The sequence below is a fragment of the Dreissena polymorpha genome, chromosome 6, assembly GCF_020536995.1.
Source record: "Dreissena polymorpha isolate Duluth1 chromosome 6, UMN_Dpol_1.0, whole genome shotgun sequence".
NCBI lineage: Eukaryota > Metazoa > Mollusca > Bivalvia > Myida > Dreissenidae > Dreissena > Dreissena polymorpha.
The window spans coordinates 84,382,884-84,408,267 of NC_068360.1; the positions used below are offsets into that span (position 1 = coordinate 84,382,884).

The 25,384-nt window shown below is 35.5% G+C and overlaps 1 protein-coding gene across 1 annotated transcript; it reads left to right on the plus strand.

The window, feature by feature from the left end:
* Positions 1–1,749: 1,749 nt before the first annotated feature.
* On the plus strand, positions 1,750–24,910 carry LOC127834415 (arrestin domain-containing protein 3-like). The gene is made up of 7 exons (XM_052360237.1): positions 1,750–1,909; positions 11,285–11,395; positions 12,254–12,483; positions 13,627–13,809; positions 14,102–14,287; positions 14,811–14,984; positions 20,637–24,910. The coding sequence occupies exons 1-6, from the start codon at positions 1,903–1,905 to the stop codon at positions 14,928–14,930; spliced, it is 837 nt and encodes a 278-aa protein (XP_052216197.1). The 5' UTR covers positions 1,750–1,902; the 3' UTR covers positions 14,931–14,984; positions 20,637–24,910.
* Positions 24,911–25,384: the final 474 nt, after the last annotated feature.

Genomic DNA, 25,384 nt, shown 5'->3' on the forward strand with positions numbered 1-25,384 from the left:
TTAAGCCCGGCTTCTCCGACTAGAATATTGTGGCGACACTTTACTACGTCCATGATTTAAGCCCGGCTTCTCCGACTAAAATACTGTGGCGTCACTTTACGCCCATGATTTAAGCCCGGCTTCTCCGACTAAAATACTGTGGCGACACTTTACGCCTATGCTTTAAGCCCGGCTTCTCCGACTAAAATACTGTGGCGACACGTTACGCCTATGCTGTTATCGTGGCTTCTCCGACTAAAATACTGTGGCGACACTTTAGGTCCATGATTTAAGCCCGGCTTCTCCGACTAAAATACTGTTGCGACACTTTACGTCCATGATTTAAGCCCGGCTTCTCCGACTAAAATACTGTGGCGACACTTTACGCCTATGCTTTAAGCTTGCTTCTCCGACTAAAATACTGTGGCGACACTTCACGCCCATGATTTAAGCCCGGCTTCCCCGACTAAAATAGTGCGGCGACACTTTACGCCTATGCTTTAAGCCCGGCTTCTCCGACTAAAATACTGTGGCGACACTTTACGTCCATGATTTAAGCCCAGCTTCCCCGAGAGCGAGGCTCATCCATGTCTTTTTGAGGAAATCACTTCTTAGCAAAATTCCTGTCTTTCTAAGTGTTTGTGAAAACAACTCCAATGTGATCAGCAATCAATAAATTAATACTTTTCCTAATGCAATATATCAACATAAGAAGTCGACGTTGATATTTTAAAGGGACCTTTTCACAGATTTTGGCATGTATTGAAGTTTGTCATTAAATGCTTTTCATTGATAAATGTTAACGTGAGATCCAAAAAAGCTCCAGTTAAAAAAACAAAACAACAATCAAATATTTTTTTTTTAAAGTAACCCTCAACTGGGCTCGAACCGCTGCCCTCTGTAGTAAAATGTTAATGCCTAGACCACTCGGCCACCCATGCTCATATAATTAGTTCTGTATCTGATACTTCATATAAGAAATCCTCGTAGAGGCACACAATATCGACAACAACAAAACTCTCCGAATTATAATCGTAATTGTTAGGTTTTTAAATCGTCAAAAGATGTATATAATGGATATTTCAGAGCATGGTAAATGTTAAGTATTACTGTTACCTCACAAATATCAAATCTACAACAAAACTTTGCGATTCTGAAACATTTTCATTAGATCAATTTACCAAAACGTGAAACGTTCACTTTAATGTCGAGTTTTCTTACCGATGGGGACAGATATAATTATATAGATAAGACGTGAATTGTTAAGTTGACTGTTATATCAGAGTGTTTGTAGGACTTGGTTTATAAATAACATAAGTTGCGTGTAAACTATCCATCTAACGTACACTGATAACATGCAAGATATAATGCAACAATTCTTTAAATTACAACTGATGATTTGTTCTATATATCACTCAAACTGGTATATACTTAAGACGTAGATTGAAGAAAATCATAATAAATCATATATCAATAATATACCACAGGACCTATCGTTTTATTTAATGAACATGACTTATATATAGTATTTAATTATGAACAGTAGCTTATAGGCTATGAACCACGTCCGTAATCTTTCAATAGAATCACCAGCTGTTAATTCCGAAGCATTATCGTGTGTATAACGACTGTAGTGACGATTGAGTTACAGTATTATTCGCATAATGATTTGGTGTTTATGAAACTTTTATAATGAAGAAAATGATACTCATTGAAGCACGACGACTAAACTGACTTGTTCCCCTTTGTGTACTTATAGCATTAACGGTCTTACTTAATTTACATAAAAGTCTGCACTAGGAAGTGATAATAAGGCCTAAAATTCGGAGATTTGAAATAGTTGTCGCGAATCTACAGATTGTGTATTATCCTGGACAATGTATTCGAGGACATGTTATTGTGGAACTTAACAAAGATAAGAAAATGAGAGGTAAATACCACAGTAGCTGAGATTATAACCCTAATGTGATGTATGTTTTTGTGTTCTTTACAACGCACGTTCAGGTCTCGTATTATTATATCCATTTGAGCAAAGCTAGGACCGTGTATTGCCGTTATATGTCGCATCGCCGTTATATGTCGCATCGCCGTTATATGTCGCAGGCTACGAGATTAACGTTGGCGATAAATGTCGCAAGTACTGATATACTTCGCAAATCCTACTGACGATATATGTCGCAACTTTAAAGATAAATGTCGCAAAAATTTCAACTGCCGATATATTTCGCAACATTAACGATAAATGTCGCACACATGTGTGTGTCATGTAATAAAAATGAAAGGATGAAGTAAATATGACTAAAACTTTAAGGTTAGATCTAGATTACCCGACTGGTCGACTTCCACCATAATGGTCAGTTTTTAGTGAGTATTGTCCGAAATGGTCAGTTTTGGTCAGTATTGTCCACAATTGCCAGCTGCGGTGAGGATCGACCGAAGCGGTCATACTTATTCATTTTCGACCAAAAACGTTGAGTTGTATTCCAAATGACAAAATCTTTGTTTTCGATTGATCGGAAATCGGAAAAAACGAGGTGCCCTTAAGTTTGTATTTGGGTTTGAGGCCGCTTCAACAAGTTTGGTTATATAAGGTGATTCTTACAGGAACCGTCTGTGTAGGACAAGATGAGAATCCCTCGGTATTTCTGCTGGAGACTGACAACCTTGCCATCTTTGAATAAGCGATAGAAGGCGAATATTCTTGTATAGAATCGTCAATCCATGATCGCATGGAGCAAGATTACCTGCTCAGCTCTTTGGCCCCATGTGGGGCCGGCAAAGGACAATGCCTTTATATGAAAACTGCCAGAATATACGGGTTATGTTCTGAAACGGTTGTTCGTTCGGGTGCAGCAGCGCAATGCATTGGATACTAAACCTAAAATCAAATTATCGCCGAATACAGCTCACTTTAATCCGTGAACGGCTTTATACCCAACGTCAGCAATCAGGCTCAAATGACAAGGACTCCGTGTCGGTCGTAATTACCAGTTAACTGAACAAACTACGATTTTCCTACCTAAATTTGAAAAAAGACATGCGCTAAGGTCTGTGTCAATTCAATATTGTTGTTCGGCGATAAGATAATTTCAGTAGCTGAAAAGGTCTCTTTAGCGACACATACATTACTGTTGTCATCGACAAAAATAAGATACAAACGATAATTCTTCATAAAAATCGGAATATATTTATGTCATTTTTTTGAATTGCATTTATGTTAATTTCTCCAGATCATATTTGTCAAACAAATGTTTCGTTCTTGTGTTTCCCTGAACGTTTTCGGAATTTTGCAAGGGCGGATTTAGGAGGGCGGAAGCGGCATGCGCCCCCCCCCCTTAAATCGGCCAAGAGTTTGTTTAATTAAAATGTAAATATTTGGGGCCTTAAAATCGAATACCAAGGCTTGCTTCACTCCCAAAAATGCCTTCGGCGATTGAATTGGATATCATAAACTACTATCAACCGTGTTTGGGTTAACAAACTTTCATTAAAGTATCCCCCATGTAAATCTTGACCTACGCCCCTCCCCGTATTCGAAAACCCTGGATCAACACCTGCTTTGATGTCACAAACATAACATCAGCAATTTACAGATGTTTAGGTGTACACAGTACGAAAGTCTTATTGCTAACAATCATTTTGATAGACAATTCCATTTATTTAAATACATGGCAGCAAAATCAGCTCATCCATCCGGTTGACATTTAGTTTATACATGTTTCTACAAGATGAAAACTAGATTCGCGATTATAATTTAATTGGATGAAGTATTCTTATCCAACGGTTGAATTATCTGGAATTCCATATTGGCACACTAACTAGAGAAAAAACCATGAGGTCATCTATGCCGATGTTTAGTAATTATTTGTTATGTTTGATTTAAGTAGGGCATGCATGTACCATGATTGCTCGTGTGATTAAACCATGGTAACTATAACATACCTTTATATATCCTGATTTCCTACAAAGCTTTGAAATGTTATATATATAACGTAAACGTGATTTGCATGAACTTTGTTGGTGAATTTGGACATTTTTAATGTTTATAAAGAAGATATTTTTTTTTGAAAGGAAATTACGAAAAACAAAACAATGACGCTAAAATAACTTGTTGTTGTCGGAGGCGAACATTTAATTCCTTCAAAACGTAAAACACGGGTGCGATATTATTGGTTGTTCATTTTCTTGTATCATTAAGACGTTGCCAATAGTCTTTAAACGAAATATTTAAATTGGTACATACAGCCAATCTATTTACTAAATGGTTACATTATTATTATAACATGTTTTTTGAATAAGTATCAGAAAAAAAACGAATGATGGTCGCAACTAGTATTTTCCTTAAAACATCGAGACCAGGACCGATTTCATTATATATTTCCTATTTGGGTTCAACATACTCTAATAAAGTCAATGTGCGCAAATGACAAATCTTAAATTCAGAAAAAGATCGTCATTGCATCGCCTGGCTATTTCATGGTGAAATCTCAATTTTCTGTGGCGAAATATATTTTAAGTACTGATTGCATATATTGTAATTATTCAATTTTCAAGCGGCAATTTTGCGACATTTATGACGTCAAATCAAAAGCCGTCGACGTCGCCATATAACGTCTCGCGAGCGTTATATGCATCTTATGACTATTTAAAAACCTGAAAAAATTATCAAGCGTTTCAACGCGAAACGATTAAATTATTTGAAGAGTTCTGTAGTTGTCGTTATATTTTGTGACACTAAAAGGATTGCTTATATAAAGTATAAAGTACATCATTGTGTGAGCAGAAATGGCCGAGTGGTCTAAGCGCTAGACTTTTTCTCCAGGGGTCATTGGTTCGAGCCGAGTTGAGGGTTATTTCTTCGATCAAATATTTACATTTATCAATAGCATGCATTTAACGACAAACTTTACAAAACATGCCTAAACCTGTGAAAAGGTCCCTTAAAGGCGTATTTTATTTATTTTGAAAGCGTGTGATAATCAAAGCGGGAAGGTGCTGCAGTTGTTCGCTGTTTGAGTGTATGCATAGCAGTTCGACCTTTTATATTAAGCAAATCGTATGGCCATGAAAAATACAAACATAAATATAATTTCACTTAAATTGTCTACAGGGGCGAAAATTTACTTCTGCAAGGGCTAGATTTTGCTTCTTTGGGGTGGGATATAGTACACACCTCAAGAGAGAAAAATTACATTTACTAGACTAACGAAATTAGGACTGAATTTTGAGTAATAGCTGTAATTTACAGCTAGTTAGTTGTAACTGAAAGATTTTGAATTTTTAGTACCCGCAGCTAGAAACCCTTCCTGTCCAGTATGGTATCCACCAACCAAACTCACATGCTTTCACAGCCTCTCCATCTACTTAATCATACAGTCTTTTAAAATGCGATACATTCCATATCGCATAGTATCAAGGCCAGTGCGCTTCCAATGTGTCGGGAAATCTTCTTTACAAAGCTATGGTATATGCTAAAGCGATACAACAAACATCGTTTGGCGTATGCTAACAGTTCATGCAGAATAGGGTACATCATTTAAATAAGACATGTGCACTGTTCTAGATTCTGAATGAGCTAAGACCATTAACATGATAGTCATCATGTTTGGTTCATTTAATAAAAAATATTCTTTAATTATAACGAATGTACTTACCATAATACCATTGATTTACGATACTATATAAACTATATACGTCAGTCAAATTGTATGGCAAACAACTCAAACATGCATGTAAAGAACGTGCGCGTATACATATTTAAAATATGTTTGGTTGATTCATGATAGTGCGGTAACCCAATGCTTTTCTTGCATTTTACAAAAGTATGTGTGCATTTTAGCTATAGATAAATTATAATCAATATATAATTTTGATAAATACATATTAAAATCTTGCTAAACAGCTCGTACAGATATGAATGGGATTCAGTTTACATTTATGAAAAAAACATCCGCAACATAAGCCACCACAATTCTAATTGACCCACTGTTAACACGCCTGATATATTAAAGCTTAAAACAACCGTACAAACGGATGTTATTGAAATTCCTAGACAGTTTTACCATATGCCTATATCCTGTATCAAAAAACTAACAGCCAAACAACTTATACCCTGTAATGAAATCCAAACATCATATTTAAACTGCTACAATTTCTGTGTTTTCAATATTTATTTTAATTTTTGAGTAAAAATATTTTTTAAGTACTACGAAGTTTAAACATTTTTTCTATCATACCTTAAACTGGAGTACGAGCTAGGTAACATAATGTTCTTATATGCTTGCAGATAATTTGCTTTGAATGCACTTGTATACAATGTCAGCGTAACGTCTGTATTGACGTCGAGCTCAATGATCAATGTCTCTTTCACACAATTATATGAAGTTAACATCTGTGCATTATTGCATAGTTGTAGGAAATCAAGTGAAACATCATATCAATGAAATCATTTTTTTAATCGATCGGTACATAGTCATTTAATAACATGTTGGACGGTGTCCTTAGGTCCAAATAACAGAAAGGTGTCGGTGTCTATTTCTAACAATGATTTTTTCATTCGCTCGTTCTTCCTATAGGTCGGTTGGTGGAGGTTTCCGAACTAACTCTTGATACTGAACTTAATCTTGCGTTGCGATGAAGGATTTCAAAATGAATTGCTGCAAATATAAGGCTGTTTTAGAATGTGTGTTGCTCAAACTACCAGATAGTCTGTCAATGTTAATTCATTACATTTATTGTGACGCATGGCTAGCCCAAGCTCTCACTGTTCATTGCGTATTGTATGCAATATCATGAACTTATAATACTCTGCTCCTTTAGATGCTTGAAGGGTTTAAACCATTAATAGAAAAAACTCAAGACTAAAACGTGTGATGCGCACAATCTCCATACGTTTCAGATGAGTCGTTAACAAAAAAAAACAATTATTAAGCACATATTTATGTAAAAGCGTCATTATCAAACATCAAAAGCATGGGCATTATGTGATGACTATCATCAAAAACAAATTTAACATTCTACATCCTAGTTTATTGAAACATGCATTGATTCGTTCAATCTCAATGAATTGAATGTTCTGTTACTAGGCACGTACAGTCCAAAGCTCATTAAAATAACATCTTAACATTCACTAAAATATTTGTCGCTGTGAGCCGGATATTAGTGAGGCGTCGGAGCGGAGATAATTTGAAATTATAATATTGAAACAGCAATCATGGATTCTTTGAATCAAAGAACTCAGTTTTCTCGAGTAAAACATGATTATATGTATATTTCTCGAGCAAAGCTCATGTTTCACTTAAATTTTGTGATATGTGCAAAACTGATGACCACGCCTATCCGAGAAAGTCATGCACTTCATACGCGTAATGCTTACATTAATGAATGTAATGCTACATACAATATACGTTAGAACGTTCAACTGGTTTATATCTCATGTTATTGTTGTTGTTGTTAATGTTGTTTAATGCCTTTTAGGCCACTTCTAAATATTAATTAAAACGTACAGCAATTGTACAACATAGACAAATAACTGGTGCAATTTTATTATGTAAATTTTCACAATTGTTGAGATAAATCGGGTTAAATTAAGAGTAATAATATCTACAGCTGCCAATCTAGAACTAAATTCACAGCTATACAATTTTCATCACATTGCCTAAGTATCTGAATGTAATGGCGTTCATATAATGAAATGAGTATTTTGTTTGGCCTCGATGAATAATACACGAATATCAATTAGGAATCTGGCGAAGAAACTCAAACCGATCATAACGTTGATTAAACAATAAGTTAATTATTGCCGGTAAGCAGAAATAAGCGTTTATTACTTTAACAAGTACACACTTTATTGTGGTAAATTTATTTACTCCTTATAAATTCAAAACATAGTAAGCCTAACGTTTAGTGTGTATTTATTGAATTTCTTTGTAAGACTAGTAGTGTACGTTCTTAACAATTCGGAATTTGTAAATTAATTAGTCAATATTTCTATAAATAGCGCATGCTAACGATTTTGTAAGTTTTTATAAAATTAAAAAAAAAATCTGATCCTGGTAAGCTTAATATTGCAAATTGCTTTGAAGATTTAATTTTGTAAACACTCATAACACGTCTATATTTCATCAAGATATAAAGTTAAATTAAAAAAAACCCACTAAAATTGTGGTTACATAACTAAACGCCAACGCATGAGCAACCCTAAATATTAAAATGACGCTACATGAAATTTAAGAGTAAACGTTATGTATGCAAGTAAAATATGTAAATTCTCTCGCAATCCTGGGCATTACACTTAATGGAAATTTATTTTAAGAAGATAACGATTATCAATTCATAACTCTTCGAAATGCAGTTGAAACCACAAGTCGCTTGATACGCCGTAGTCCGTGACAACAGCTATACACGCTTTGCTGCATAGTTATTGAAAATAATATGTCGATCAGATCGCTTCAAAGCGCGGCTTCATTGCTCACGTACGTATTTTACATTATTTTATTTTAAGGAAAGTTTGCTTTCATAACTATGTTGGTTTGAAACGTGATGATGTGGAAGAAGTTGCTAGAAATAAATAGATAAATCTTGAAAGAAAACAATCGTTTCTTTTGCCATAACACACTGACAGAATGGTAGAAATGGTAAAAAAACAATACTCTTCCTCAAGTGACAGTAGAAGCCACACATTTGCAGACTGCATGGGTAGTTTTTAAATAACTAACACAATTTAACGACACACACTCTGGGTCAGATTATAATTTGTTCGCTTGCGAATAACTGTATTTTGTTCATACTTAAAAAATGAAGTTCCGTTTTAAGTGAGTAGAGATTGCTTCAGTTGTTCAGTTTGTTGTTGAATTCAATGTCAATACGATGTTATCTTTAACGAGCCTTATGAGGAAAGCTTACCAACACTCAGAGAAAACATGACCAAAAATGTGGTTTATTTTGCGAAGGAATACAATGTATACACAAAACAGTAAAAGACACAATACGTCAAAGTTACGTGATCAATCTGTAAAATAATTACACAATCTTAAACGCGGAAAGGCATCATTGCTCAACTGGATATGATAGTTGAATTTTATTTCATGAGAAAAATGCTTACTGAACGGTTCTAGAAAAAAAATTAATGGGAAGTAAGTGTTCTTAGATACAATATGTATATATTAGTTGCATAAGTAATTCCAGTCACTGTTGTAATAAAAAAATATAAAATTTAATCTTCAGATGCCATTATACAGACGATGATCTGTACCGAAACACGCTGATGCAGACATATCAGCTGTACTTATATTTGCACCAGAAAGGAGGAGAGGTGGTGGTCGGAAAAGAGACAATGCTTAATTTGAAATGAAAAATAATACTTTTAAAAGTCTTCTTTTACCTAATTTGATTCTATTTGATTTATACTATGAAAGAAAATAATATAAATTTATTTTCGACAAGTTGCAGGACTACTTTATTATATTGATAACATGACACGTGTGCAAAATTTTTCAAAGTGTGCACATTCACATATCTGATTAAATGATTAAATGATTATTTTTTTTTAATTTAGGCCACACCGAGCAGAAATTTGTCTAGCAGTATTATTTAAAGAATTTCGGTTTTCTTATTCCATAATTATTCAGTCTTTCCTGTTAACAAATATATAAGCTTCAATTAATTTACATTCTTAGATCTTTTTTTTAAACAAGCAAAGCCTAATATATATATTCGCGGTCTAAAATGTCAGAATACATTAAGATCCCATTATATGGACAGAGACATAAATCTAATAAAACTGGCAATTTAAGTATTTTGACTGGTTGTTTGGTCTGTTTAACACACTCCATAAGCATTTTAAATTGAAGTGTATACCATGGCATTTTGAAAGAAACCCATTAAACATGCCTCTATTGTAATTGATAATTAGCATCAGTACTGACGTCAACATGACGTCACGTATCTTTATTGACGTCATTTCATCGACACGACGGGATTTGACGGGAACCATCATAGAGCAAGGACCGACAACTCTGCATGGAGATCGGATTAATTACAATAATTCCCATAGGGTACCATTATAAAACTGACAACTTTCAAAGCATTTTTGTTGCCTTTTTGCCATATCAATTTTTTCCGAATCTGGTTTCATTTTTAAGATGGATCTGTCTTCTTCCAATAATTGCAATCACAAACATACCGTCTCACAACTTCTAAGCAATATTTTTGCTTTTGAATGCACCCATCGTACACAAAAACATGTTTCGGAAGCCTTATTTCGAAAAAGCCCCATACAATAGAAAACACCGCCCATCAAAGTTCATCTTTCAAGTTAGTTTTCAATTCAAGGCACCAAAGTACTCCAGACACATACAGGTTACTAGAAATTTGCACAAAAGACATGTGTCACAGTGTTAAATTGCTTTTATTTACTAAGAGAAAAGGATCACTTTAGAAATAGGCACTACTAATGGCCCACGGAGGGATTCACAGTGATTTAGTGTAATGTAACCTCAAATACATGTCTTCATAAGCAACCACGTGATTATAGCCGATCCACGTGGTACAATAATTATCCCAGTAATATTTTTACTTTTTTTAATATAGGTTATTTACGTTTTGTTTGACCCTTACAAACTATTTTTCAAATATACAAGAACATATACTTTTCATAATATAATTATTTAACAAAAAAATAAAATCCTACCAAATCTGGTAGTATTTTTCTTGTGATGGCAGATATTGTATGTGAGAGCATGGAACGACAACTCTGCGTGGAGATTGAGCTTACTGCACAGACTTGATTTTAATTAAATATTATTACCAATATTTTATTTTATATTTCCATAAGAAAAAAAATCTATTTAAAACATATAATTTTGCGAGCTTAAATTTTCACGTGCATTACGAGACTATCATACCCGCACATGGTCAGTGTGTTGAATAAATGTTTTTTTTAATTCAACTTTTTGAAAAAAATGTTCTCAAATAAAAATCGCAACATTTCAAGCTCGTATCATTAGCCGTTGATGAATAGTAAGTTTTATGATAAAATTATTATTATTACAGAATTGCGTTAAAAGTGCCTTTACATGTATACACGTTATTTTGCAGGTATCTTAAATGTTGCGTATAACATAGATTCTCTATTGGAGAACGGGGTTCAATCAGTGTGCGTAAAACTTCGTCATATTATTATTGTGGTGACACTATCCAACTAAACTGGATTTTCGCTCAAATGAAAGCGGAAAGTGTCGCTCTTTACGCACATGCATTTCATCCCATTTCTCTAGACTGAGGCTCAAACTGTATTTTCTATCAGAAATCCGGGTGAAATGCCGAGGACGGGCGTACGTTTTCTGGTCTGCAGGGGACTCTAATTTCTCGGACTCCCAGGATTATATTGATAACACTATCGTGCTGTTCGGCAAACGTAAGTTAAGGATTATATCTTCACATAATTATTTCATTATATAAATAACTCGATAGCTATGCTTTGAAGTTAAAAGTTGAAAACTTGTTCATGAATATATATTGATAATCCATCGTACTGTTCGGCAACGTAAGTTAAGGAATACCTCATCACAAAATTATGTTACCCGCGGTCTGGGGAAATAGGGCCTAATGCATGTGCGAACAGCGTCTTCCCAGATTAGCCTGCGCAGACCGCACGTGCTAATCAGGGACGACTCTTTCAGCTTAAACTCGATATATCTAAAAGTTATTTTTTTTTTAAACAACAAATACAATATAAGCTGAAAGTCAAGTCTCCGATTAGCATGTTCGGCTTGCTAAGGCTAATCTGGGACGACACTCAACATTGATGCATTAAACACCGTTTTCCCAAAGCGCGACTAATATTAATAACTAGATTGCGCTGTTGGTCAAATGAAAGTAGATATAGTGCATTATGGGATTTGTACGCTTAGAAATACAGTGTGCCAGAAATCTATTGATAAGTCCGTCTTCCTGTTTGAGACAAATACGTTTGGAATGCATTGGTATTATTATATTGAACACATCACTTTTCTGTTTCATTAATACGTTTAGGAATACCTTGTCCGATGACTGTTATGTTTAATCCATCGGGCTGTTTTTTTGCAAATGTTAGTGTAGAAATACATCGTTCGTGTATTGCTTAATATCATCGAAATATTCATTTTCCTTACGTTAATTCGCCAAATTATTAACCTAATAATTTCTTTAAGTGAGTTTTTTTAAGAAAGACGCACAACATGTATTGATACAAACATTATAAAATGTGTAAACAAATATAAAAAACGTATTTCAGCACAAAATGTACGCGAGGAAACGATACTAACTGCTGGGAATTATTCGTTCCCGTTTGAGTTCGTACTTCCATTCGGCATTCCTGGTTCGTTTGAGGGTCCCATCTCCACCGTATATGTGCGCTACTGGTTGAAGGCTACAATTGATCTTCCATGGAAGTTCGATCCCGAGTATAAGACTCTGTTCACGGTGGCCTCTGTCTTGGATCTCAACACCGTGCCTAATGTTATGGTTTGTTCAATATTTGAGCCGCGTTCTGGGAAAACAGGGCTTAATGCTTGTCCGTAAAGTCGCCCAATATTAGCCTCTGCATTCCGCGCAGTCTCACCAGGGACGACAGATCCTCCTTTATAAAATGTTCGTGTAATGGATGTCTCTTCATAACGTAATCCAGTGTACGCGGAATGTGTCGGCCCTTATTAACCTGTGAGCACTGAACACGCATAAAGCATTGTTTTCGAAGACAGCGGCTCATTTTGCCAAGTTTTGTTAATTTTTTAAACACGGTTTACGACTTACACTGGGTAGATAGGCGGAAATCATATCCACTACTCCACATCTATTTGAAAGCTACGATTTAGGTTTTCTAAACATCGCTTTTTATAAACGTAATAACCTAGTAATGCTTGATTGGTCATTGTCGGTTCAGGTACTAATTAGGTATACTTCAGAGTACAGATAAAATACTTAAAGTACTCCGGGGTATGGCCGGATGCCTCTAATGGCATTTTCCGCATTTGAGGTGTATTTTAGTTTACTAAAGAGTACTTGGGGTACTTTTAATAAGCATCTTAGCCGACAACCACCTATGGAACCCTAGTAATATCTACGTCACAATAAATTTCACCAATTTTATGTCTAGTCCAACCAAGTCTTTCACTTAGTAGAGAATAGTCTGAGAACCAAGAAATGTCCAGCCGTTACATATGTAGAGAATGCCACTGTTGATTTTGTCCTAAACAGAATGTTCTATGTAAAGACAGGTGAAAATAGAGGCGGTAAATGCAAATTTGTACTCAAAATTAACGTAATTCTTGATAAATCCCAAATTTAAGAATATTCTTGATTCTTAGACTTAAGTCTTAGAAATGGTTGGCGTCTACGGGTGCTGCTATTCTGTCCCTCACCATAATGTTCAACAATGGTATGTCAGTAGGCAAGCCAACATGTATCGGACTCAAAGTTTCGACCATGTGAAGGATGCGTTAAATGTAATTCCAGTTCTGTGTCAAATAGTTATCATTTAATTTTCTGGTCATGACAATCTGTATCGATCGCGAAAGGTAGATGTTAAGATTTTCGAAGCCTCGCGTAATAAGCATACTCACCTTTTAATATACACCGCACACTAACGTTCCACAATGGTATGTCCAGGCAAGCCAGCAAGTTTCGGGTTCCATGACGGCGTGTTGCTGGTGCTGTGAAACCCCGCCTATATCGGCCAGTCTGAGGATTGACAAGACTGGGTATGTGCCCGGAGAATGGGTGGTCGTGAACGCGGAGTTTCAGGATGGGACGGGCAAAGGTGTTGCTAAGTCATCGATTCGCCTTAGAATAGTAAGCTTAAACTAAGCCTGTGCGAATTTTTCATCCCAGATAAGCCTGTGCAATCAGTATATTTCGTGTAAGTGGTGTTGTTAACCTTCAATTTATACATGCTTTATGGCGATAATAAACTATCTTACAGTTACTGCTGGCGGTCTTTGATAGGTACTAGCGTATGGTGTTGCGCTGAATGCATGCCAGAATCGCAGCATTCTGAGATATTGTCCGTTCATTTTTTAGTTAAATCAGTTGTCTGACACTATGCACAATATCTTCTGATAGGTGGTTCTCTGTACATTTACAGCAAACTACCTACCGAGAAAAGGGCGGCAACAAGGGAAGCTCAAAGTCACACTGCGTCATCATGGAGCATGGCCCGGTCAGTGGGGGCGGAAGTGACGCGTGGGTGAATGAACGATTCCAGATACCTGCCCTTCCGCCGTCCCAGCTTCCCGGATGTGACATTATCGTCATTGAATATTTTGTGGAGGTTGTTGCTCAAACGTATCATCATTTGCTTTGAGTATTATATGCGAACTTAGTCGTAACCGTTTTATGATTGTTACACTATTTTGTTTATATACTTTATACACGTGAGCGCAACTGAGTATTAACCAACGTTAAGAACAACATAACACTTGTTAGGACAAGAACATTAAATATAACAATTGCGATATCAGAAACAGGATACCGCGTGAACGTTGGTGTACGCCAACGTCCTTTGCACATTACAAATGATGGTATCTATTGCATATTTCAGAATATAACATTCATCGTTTTCAATGCCTGTACTTAATTTGTATAACAACGCACATTTAATATTTGTCTGCATAAATATTAAAAGAGAATAAGATTGCTATAATTCCCCATTACTTTTTTTGTGTATGCCAATTTGTTTACATATTCGTTAAATACCGACACATATGTGTACACATGTGCAACAGATGTATTTTCAATACAAATATGTAAATTTGATATGTATATCAAAATTGAAAGATATTCTTATTCCACAGTTTAAAGTGTACGTTGTGAACACAGAGTTCAACCTTAAACTGACTATACCTATAACTATTGGCACCATCCCCCTGTACAGATGTACATGCGCTCGATGCGGCCGTCTCCGGAACCTGTAGTCACTCAGCAACCGTACGGGTCGTCGTCAGGAGTATCCCTTCTGTTTAATCTGCGTAAGTACCGTTTGTCAGTGTTAACCCTTTCCCATATGGAAGAAAAGTGCAAAAGGCTGCATTCAACCAGAACAGACAACGAGCAATTCAAATGTTGTTCAGATTTTATATCGTTTGCGGCTAATCACTATCTTAAGGTTGAACATTTAGGCTTTAAAACTTGAATCTATAAAGATAGATCTTTACTTTGTTATTCTTATGGACTACGAACGGGTAAAAATACGCTTAAGAGTACCATACTAATGAAATTATCCTTCATTATACTTTATTTTTGTGGCCCCGCCGTCATGACTGTGTCCAAAGTTTATCTTTGTGATTATTGCCTCAATTAAGTGTCTTCATAAAAGTGTATGTGTTTAGCTCCGCTCTTATACCAGTTTCTAAGAGGCCAGTTTATATTTGTAGCTCCGCCCTCTTACCGACATAGAATATGTCTGGTCTTGTTTCTAGCCCTGCCCTCGTAGTTGAGCGCCATTTGTAACCTACTGCTTTTTACAGCAGTAATGTTATGGGTTCTGGTCTTTATATATATATATATATATATATATATATATATATATACATATATATATATTACCAAAGTTCACAATTCGGTTTACCAAAATACTGTCCAAGTGTGACAGTTGAGTGCATTTGCAGAGGAAAAACCACAATTCAATTCCATAAATTTGTAAGGATTTATTGTGTTTTTTGTACAGTTGTGCTGTTCAATCTACATGTGCTTATGTGCTTTTTGTGATCAATATTTCACGTTGTTATATCTGTATGCTTTGTATGTTTTTTCATATCTTATGAATTTTACGGTTTTATTTGTAGGATCAATGGCCACTAGAATTAATCTGTTTATTTAGTATGCCAATGTTTTATTAATTATAATATAATTCAAAATTCATTTCATTAAATACACGTAGATATTTCTATTACTTAAAATGTGTTTTTCTATATCAGATTTGATTTTACATACATCTAAGTAAACATACAACTATCAGATACAACATAATAAACTTGGTAAACTGACTTGATAATTGACTTGGCCACAATAGCATACGAAGTGGTCGTACTTACTACTTGCACCGCTCTATTTCCAGTTTCCAAAATGTCTGTTTATGGTTGCTCAAACAGTTCCCAACATGAATGTTCTTGTGTTTTGCTCCGCCCTCTAATCCGTTAACCAATTACATTTTAGCTCATCTATTTTTGAAGCAAATTTATGAGCAATTGTCATCACCTCGGCCTCGGCGTCGGTGTCGGCGTCAGCGTCGGCGTCCGGTTAAGTTTTGTGTTTAGGTCCACTTTTCTCATAAAGTATCAATGCTATTGCATTCAAACTTGGCACACTTACTTACTATCATGAGGGGACTGGGCAGGCAAAGTTAGATAACTCTGGCTTGCATTTTGACAGAATTTTGTGCCCTTTTTATACTTAGAAAATTGAAAATTTTGGTTAAGTTTTTTGTTTAGGTCCATTTTATTCCTTAACTATCAAAGCTATTGCTTTCATACTTGCAACACTTACTAACTATCATAATGGGACTGTGCAGGCAAAGTTATGTTACTCTGACTGGCATTTTGACGGAACTATGGGCCCTTTATACATGAAAATTTGGTTAAGTTTTGTGTTTTGGTCCACTTTACCCCTAAAGTATCATAGATATTGCTTTCATACTTGGAACACTCGCAAAATATCATAAGGGGACAGTAAAGGACAAGTTGCATAACTCTATTTGTCATTTTTACGGAATTATGGCCCTTTTTTGACTTAGTAACTTTGAATATATGGTTACATTTTGTGTAAAGATCCACTTTACTTCTAAAGTATCAAGGTTATTGCTTTTAAACTTCAAATACTTTCATGCTATCATGAGAGTACTGTACCTGGCAAGTTGAATTTTACGTTGACCTTTGAATGACATTGACTCTCAAGGTAAAATTATTATTTTTTTCTAAAATGACAATAACTTCCTTATTTATGATTCGATTCGATTGATCCTTTGACAAAACAACTCTTACCTGACATACCACAAGAGACTCCACCCAAACCATCCCCCACGCCCCCCGAATCCCCCCCCCCGAATCCCCTAATCCCCCCCCATTTTTTTATATTTAAGATCATCTAATAAATGACCACCACACCCTCACACTTTACCCTCCCCACCCCCACCCCCAAACAATAATTTTTATGTCCCCGGTAGTGTGGCATATAGCAGTTTAACTGTCCGTCAGTATGTCAGTCCGTCCGTCCGAAAAAAACTTTAAAATTGTTCATAACTTTTTCACTCTTGAAGAAAGTAACTTGATATTTTGCATGCATGTGTATCTCATGGAGCTGCACATTTTGAGTGGTGAAAGGTCAAGGTCAAAGCATCCTTCAAGGTCAAATGTCAAATTTATGGTGTCTGTCCGTCCGAAAACTTTAACATTGGCCATAACTTTTTAAATATTGAATATAGAAACTTGATATTTAGCATGCATGTGTATCTCATGGAGCTGAACATTTTGAGTGGTGAAAGATGAATGTCAAGGTCATCCTTCAAGGTCAATGTCAAATATATGGCGTCTGTCCGTCCGAAAACATTAACATTGGCCATAACTTTTGTAATATTGAAGATAGCAACTTGATATTTGGCATGCATGTGTATCTCATGAAGCTGCACATTTTGAGTGGTGGAAGTTTAAGGTCAAGGTCATCCTTCAAGGTCAAATTATTTTTTTCAAAGCGGCGTTCTCATGAAGCTGAACATTTTGAGTGGTAGAAGTTCAAGTTCAAGGTCATCCTTCAAGATCAAGGTCATCCTACAAGGTCAAAGGTAATTTTTTTATTCAAAGCGGCGTTCTCATGAAGCTGCACATTTTGAGTGGTGGAAGTTCAAGGTCAAGGTCATTTTTCAAGGTCAAGATCATCCTTCAAAGTCATGGAAAAAAATATCAAATCGGCGTTATCATGAAGCTGCTCATTTTGAGTGTTGGAGTTTCAAGGTCAAGGTCATTCTTCAAGGTCAAGGTCATCATTCGAGGTCAAATGTCAAAATAATAAAATTTAAAAGCGGCGTTATCATGAAGCTGCACATTTTGAGTGGTGGAATTCAAGGTCAAGGTCATCCTTCAAGTTCAAGGTCATCCTTCAAGTCAAAGGTTAAAAAAAATCAAAGCGGCGTTCTCATAAAGCTGCACATTTTGAGAAGTGGAAAATCAATGTCAAGGTCATCCTTCAAGGTCAAAGGAAAAAACCCCCATTTTTTTACAAAGCGGCGCAATAGGGGGCATTGTGTTTCTGACAAACACATCTCTTGTTTTTTTCAAACATGGTTAAAAACACAATATTTATTAGTATTATTTTATTTTTGAAATACCGGCTAACCATCCCACCCAAAAATCCCCCCCCCCCAAAAATTTTTTTTATTTTTTACTTTTTTTTGTATTTTTGGAAGAAAATGTTATAAATGACCACACCCCCACACTATACACCCCTCTCCACATAACCCCTCCCTCCTTTGTGATTGAAATTGAGAAAGGTCCCTACACCTTTAAAAATAAAAAAATAAATGAGCGGTCTGCACCCGCAATGCGGTGCTCTTGTTGTTTCTATCTCCGCCCACATACAAGTATCAAACTGTGTATGTTCTGTAGCTCCGCTCTCTTACCAGTATCCAACATATTTAATCTTCTTTAAACTCCACCCTCTTACTATGTCACAAGTATCCAAAATGCCTATTTAGTTTTTTCAATCTCCGTCTTCTATACAGTATCTGAAATTTCAGTAAATGTTCATTGCTCCACCCTCAATATAAAAAATATATCAGTTTATGTCATTATCATAGCCTTTATTGGTTTGGCCGTTGGGGGAAAACTAGGGACGACGATACAGAAATCCTCCTCCAGTCAGAACTGTTGCTGACAGCACCTATCCATGGGAAGGGATGCACACTATTGCAAATTGCCCATCCAGCTTTTCTTCTGACGGCCTCAACGTTGACCTCCGTCTAGCTTGCCCAGGAGAACAGACTTGCACAGAGAGTCGATCCAGGTGACGTGTCCAAACCAAGCAAGGTTTTGTCGTTTGACGGTCGTCAGAAGGGGCACGTTTGGGCAAATATGTGTTGCAGTCATGTTCCGGACGTACTCGTTGGTCTCCGCGTAGGAGATGCGGAGCAGTCTTATTTTTTGAGTTCAAACCTGTATCATGCAATCTGCGTCCGCGTGAAGCGTCCAGGTCTCGCAGCCGTAGAGTAACATGGAGACTTCGAGGGACTTGTAGAGCCTTTACCTGGTTTGAAAATTGATGGAACTGCTTGTTACCAACCTGCTCAGTCTGGCCATCGCTGCGGTCACCATGGCAACTTTTATTCGGACATCAGCTGTACTGGTAACATCTCTGGACAGGCTTGCGCCCAAGTACTTGAAGCTGGTCACTTTGTCTAGCGTCTCGCCGTTGATAGTAATGGTCGTGCTGAACACCATGATCTTTGACTTCTCCATGCTGACCACCATTCTGTATGTTCTTGCTCTTTTATAGAGTCTGTAGGTAAGATCTTGAAGTTCACTGCTGGTGCCATACATTAGGTCAATGTTTTCAGCGATTCTCAAGTTGGAGATGGGTTTTCTAATGATAAAGATGGTGATGTGGAGGTCATTGAGATTCCCATTTATTATCTTCTCGATGAAAATAAAAAAACAGGAGGAGGGGCGATAGCAGACATACCTGACGGACGCCCTTGGTAGTCCTCATGCTGTTCAGTGAGAAGAACTGGGCTGCTGACTTTTCCATACAGTTCTTGGATGACTTACATTAGCCCTTCGCCAATGTGGAATCGTATCATAACATGCCATATGCAATCATGCCCCACGTGGTCGAAAGCTTTCTTAAAGTCGATGAAGTTGTGGAAGAACTCACATTGGTGTTGCAATTATTTCTCAATTATGATTCTGAAGTTGGTTCAACTGTGCTCCGCCCAGCTCTGATTCAAGCCAGCTCATCGCCATTACTTTTCGATCGATTGAGAATGATATGCTGAATTAGTTTTATGGGAAGACCAATTAGACTGATGCGGTTATTTTCGCACATCTTGAGGTTGCCTTTTTTCGGTAGCGGTATGACCAGTGACCGGGTCCACTCCTTGGGCCACTTCTTCTCCTCCAAGATCTTTGCATAGTGCCGTCATTGCTGAGTCGTTGCCTTTACTAATGCTTAATCAGCTCGGAAGGAGCGCTGTCTACTCTAAAAGATTTACCTGCCATAAGACTACACACTGCCTCTTCCTCCTCTGCTGTAAGTATGGACGACTTTCATCGTCCGATTTTGATCTGAGATTTTTGAGAAGAAGAGTTTGAGTCTGGTTGAAGCAGGTAGTGGTAGTTGTCACTACAGTATTTATTTTGCCTGTTTAGGACTGCGACACTATCGGTTAGGAAATTACAATCAGCACCTGCTGTTCTTGTCTCTAGCTTCGTCCTCTAACTAGTATCCAAAATATTTGTTTATGTTTCTCTCTCCTTCTTCCTTCCAGTATCCAAAATGTATGTTCTTGCCTCTACCTATGCTCTTTCATCAGTATCAAAAATGTATGTTCCTGTCTCTAGCTTTGACCTCTAGCCAGTGCTTGTATTAAGCTATGCCCTCTTTCATGTATCAAAATGTATGTTTATGTCTTTTAGCTCGGCCTATCATCCGTAAGATAGGCAATACATCGTCTGCTGATCCAGAGTGGGCTCCGGTGTGTTTGTCTTAGTAGAATGGTCGCCGATGTGAGAGATTATATATGTTACCGTCATTAATCAACGTATTCTTTATTTTGATGTTTTTACTATCTATAGTCTAGTAATTATGCTACTTGATATACATATATCTATTGATATTGTTGTTTATAGTTTAAAGGTTTACCTTCTATGTTAATTTTTTGCTATTTACAATTACACTTGTTATTATCATCGTTTTGTTTTTGTTGTTTACTGTTTGCAATTGTTTTATGATGTAAGTTTCATTTTTTTGTTTGGTGCCCGGAATCGTTTTCTACTTAATATGTGTTAACCAATTTGATTCATTTCCCGATTATGTCCATACAACTCGATATGTTTAAACTGGTTGCATTTGTATTTCTCCATGCAATTTAATTTGTGTTTTAATGGACACTAAATATTTGCATTGAATTGAGATTTAATTATTGTCTAAGGCATGTGGCTTGACGTAAATATCATTGTTTTACAAGTTCAAATTACCTTCAGTGTAAAGTTAGTGATCGTGTACTTTAGCTGAACACTTATTTATAATTGTCATGCAATATAAAATTATGTAATGCTTCAAAACCGAGCAAAATGACTGAAACAAGATAGATCGACATTCTAAATTACAATCACATAAATATATATATTTAATAAATAATGTCATGACTATGAATTTTAATATTTATACTTCATAGAGGTCATAACAACGTTTATTGTGTTTTTGTTTACACTATGCATAAGTATATTCGGCTATATAATGTGCATTTATACTTGCTTTCTAACTATACATACAGTCAAGATACCATTTCCGGATAATTACCCAAAGCAGATCACTTTTATGTTCAAGACTGCGTATCGCGATAAATAGTTGACATGTTTAAATGATTTTTTGCACACATCATCTTCAATGCCTGTTATTTCAAACGATTTGATTGAGTTGTATTCGGAGCTACTCCTTGTCAAACATTTCGGAATGCTTTGCTGACATGTATACACGACTTTGTTGACTTCCGTCTTGTTTACAAATCGAGGGTGAACATTGTTTGCGGCCACGTGATAAAACTCTGCTGAAAAGTAAAAGGTTTTCGCATTAATTAACAGGCAATTTAGAAGTCTTTCTTCCTGCAAAAGTCCATTTCAGTTTTGATTCGTGTTTAAGATTTTGCAACACCTTAAATGAAAAGAAGAATAAGGGCAATAAGGGATCAAGCGTGAGAATATGCGTATTGATAATATATTAAATTAAAATATATATGCAAATATTCAAATATTCCTTATTCTTTCAATAAATGATCTCAATCTTAATGTTTTATTTATGTTTCATGTTCAAAATCGATGATTAAATTTACTTGGTTTATAAGATGCCCATATCTTTTCGACCTATTTAATATTTTCAACAGATAATTCATACTCGAACGTCATGCGTAAAGTGTAGATACATGATAACCTAAAGAAATTAATAAATAACAAAAAATGAATAAAATGTTTAACTGGCAATGTTATTTGGTCAGTGTAAACAACACATTTCATGTTTCAACAGTTCAAATAGCGTATTAGATGCCCCACTCAATGGTTTCGATCACGTGATCCGTTTTGGCTACAACTCATCCGTTGATGCATGAATTCTGAGGCGACAAAAGGTATCACAAATACATTTTGCATGCGCTTAAAAATAATACTATGCACTGAAACAGTAAGCAAAGGTAATATAAAATCAAACTAGTGTACAAGACGTCTCAAAACATTTATTGTTTTTCACCAGAACAACTTTATTACGCTACTGATCCGGTAATGGTAACATGACTGTACTCATTTCTACTGTACATGGTTATTGTAAGAATTAAATAATGAATATATTTGATGCAAAAATGTATTTAAAGCTGTAAAGTGTACGGTTGTTTGCGATGTGGCATTTTGAATAAGTTAACATTGTGTTGGACTCAATGTTTCCTACGTGTATGGCTTTCTTATTCCTGTATTTGTGCGATAATGATCTGAAATATAAACTTTATGATGCTGTATTTTTAAATCTTTTTCTATAACGAAGGAATGTAGTTGACACTTGTTCATAGTTTCATTCCATCGTTCCTCAAAAAGTTGTAACTCCGTTGCTCTGGTATCTTCAATACCATTGAGTAATTAAATGGTAATTAAATTGCATGCGTTTTAACTCCCTTTTATTATTGTTTAATTTGAGTTACAATGCTATGAGGTTAAATTTTATTTACACTTAAATGTCTTATGAATATTGCTGGGCCAAGTGTGAGGTTGAGCGCTCCAAAACCGGTTATCACCCCCAATGCTTTGCATTGACCGTTCCAAGGCGGTGACCCCAGCTTTATTCTTATTTGTGTTTATGTTGTTTTGTATTGTGCTGTATTGTGCTGTTGTGTACTGTTTGGGCAATCGGTCACTTGCCTTAAATTAAGGACCTACTAATTGTTTATAAAAATAATAATTCAAAACTTCACCAGCAGCTGGAGTTTCACTTTTTATATTGAGTAATTTGTTTTGTAAAACGTATATGTCCATTTTAAATCTTTCAAGTGTAATCAAACTAACAGCAAATTGGCTGTGAACATTTAACGCAAATTTGCTGTGCATATTTAAAAGCCCATACACACTTACTATAAGCGAATATTTCGGAACATTCAACGCTAGATATCGTCTGATAACATAGATTTAACACGATATAAACTACTTTTTTTAACATATGTTCATGTACCAAGTTAGTGTTCGTGTGTCGTATGCATATATTTATTGCAAGAAATTCAAATGGAATATATTGTTCCACAAAAAAAAATAAAAACGAACATTTTGTATCTCGGTAAACCTGTATTATCATATCACATCTAGCGTTGAAATGTTGGCTATTGCTATAACGAATACTATTTTTATGGGTTAATTTTACTTATACGAAATATGTTACTAGGTATTCGTTGATTTTGAGTATTTATGTTATTTAAAAGTGACATTATGGGCATTTTCACTATTGAATTGAGCTGAAAAGAATTAACACGTTAAAAGAGTTAGTTAAAATGTGGTCACTGACCAATTATCTGAAACTCATCTTGCTACCAGTTGTTTATAAAAAATATATATTATATTCAATATTTTGCATGACTCACCCAGTCCGCTAAGCCGAAATGTTCCGTAAAACAATATTGTGTCTTTTTGTCGTGCGCTTAAACTAAATGTTGGTCCACATCGTACATGCATGATCAGTTGTCAAACGAAAGTACGGTTGATATTCAAATGCATTGTTTTTCTCTTTCCGGGATATTGTTTTAGAGTGTTGATGCTGCATTAACAAATTAACGTGTATATGAAGTTAAAACACCAAAAATAAACAACAGTTGCGATAGACACATATAGACTGTTAGATGATCATAAAATCTTTTAATATTTTAATAATAAGGGCGGACACACGGAAGGTATCAAACAATGTGTGCTTGTCTAATAGTTATCCTGTTTTCAGTGAATTCGTATTGATACATTGTAAAACAAAAAATACATAAAATTATTCAAGCATGAGATTACATTACGCATTTTAAGATATTTACTTTACGCTTTGTTATGAATATAATATATTATTGTTGTTGACATTAACATCACGAGTGTAGATTTCATTTAACCTGTATTTCTTAAGACATGTATGAACTCGACTGTCTGCAATATTTCATTAAATCATTTTTCTGTAAGATTATTTTTAAGGTTATAAGAACGTACTATATCAAGATGAAAGTTAGTCAGTTATATATTTATTAATTTTTATAAATCGTTTTGAGTGTTAAAGCGAGATTATACAATTTTGTCAAATATTTATGAATTTATATTAAATGTGTAAAAAACTTATTATACACATATTTCAATATAAATTCAAATTAATGTAAGCAAGAACATTTGTCGACCAATGCGGAATATGCTAGATATTTAAGTCTTACTCGAAAATGTCTGTACAGTCGAATTCGCCAGCATGTTTATCATGAATGTACGATGTGAACCTCAATTTAGTTTAACGGATCATTTTAATTTCCTGCAACGATATATATTTATACGACACACGAACACCAACCCCGATCCTAATAAAAACACGAATGCTTCAGTTATTGTAGGAAAATATTTACGAAATATCTTCTTCACAGTCGGCTCGGGGAGCTAATTTGTCTTGTTGCATTTTATGTAATTCGTCTTCAATGTATAATTTTTCTTGCCTATTTTGTGTTATTGTAACATATTTTTATCAATAAATTACAATCTGATACACATAAAAATCGTATCATCTCTCTTTAAATCCGTAGCATTTGGAACAACAAAACTTAAATAGAAAATAGCAGAAATGCTAGTAAAGGGAACGTATTTATTGCGACACCGCGCAGATTAGTTTGGCCTTAACTTAAAATCCGTTTACCTGCCTAGTATGGTTTTAAAATTCATATTGACAGACAGCTTTTCAAGTTTGGCATTGAACTTTGATCTTATGCATTTAAAATCCTATTAGTCCGCAAGACACGATGCTCATTTTCGCAAACAGGTGTGACCTGTAGTTGGAACAACGTCAAACATTTGTAAGTAAAGAGTGAGGATAAGGAGCAATTCGTGTTATGTTTTTGTACATGTATCTTAATTCAACAGAGGAAGTATTTTGTGATTCGTATTCAGTTAATTTAACAACGATAAGT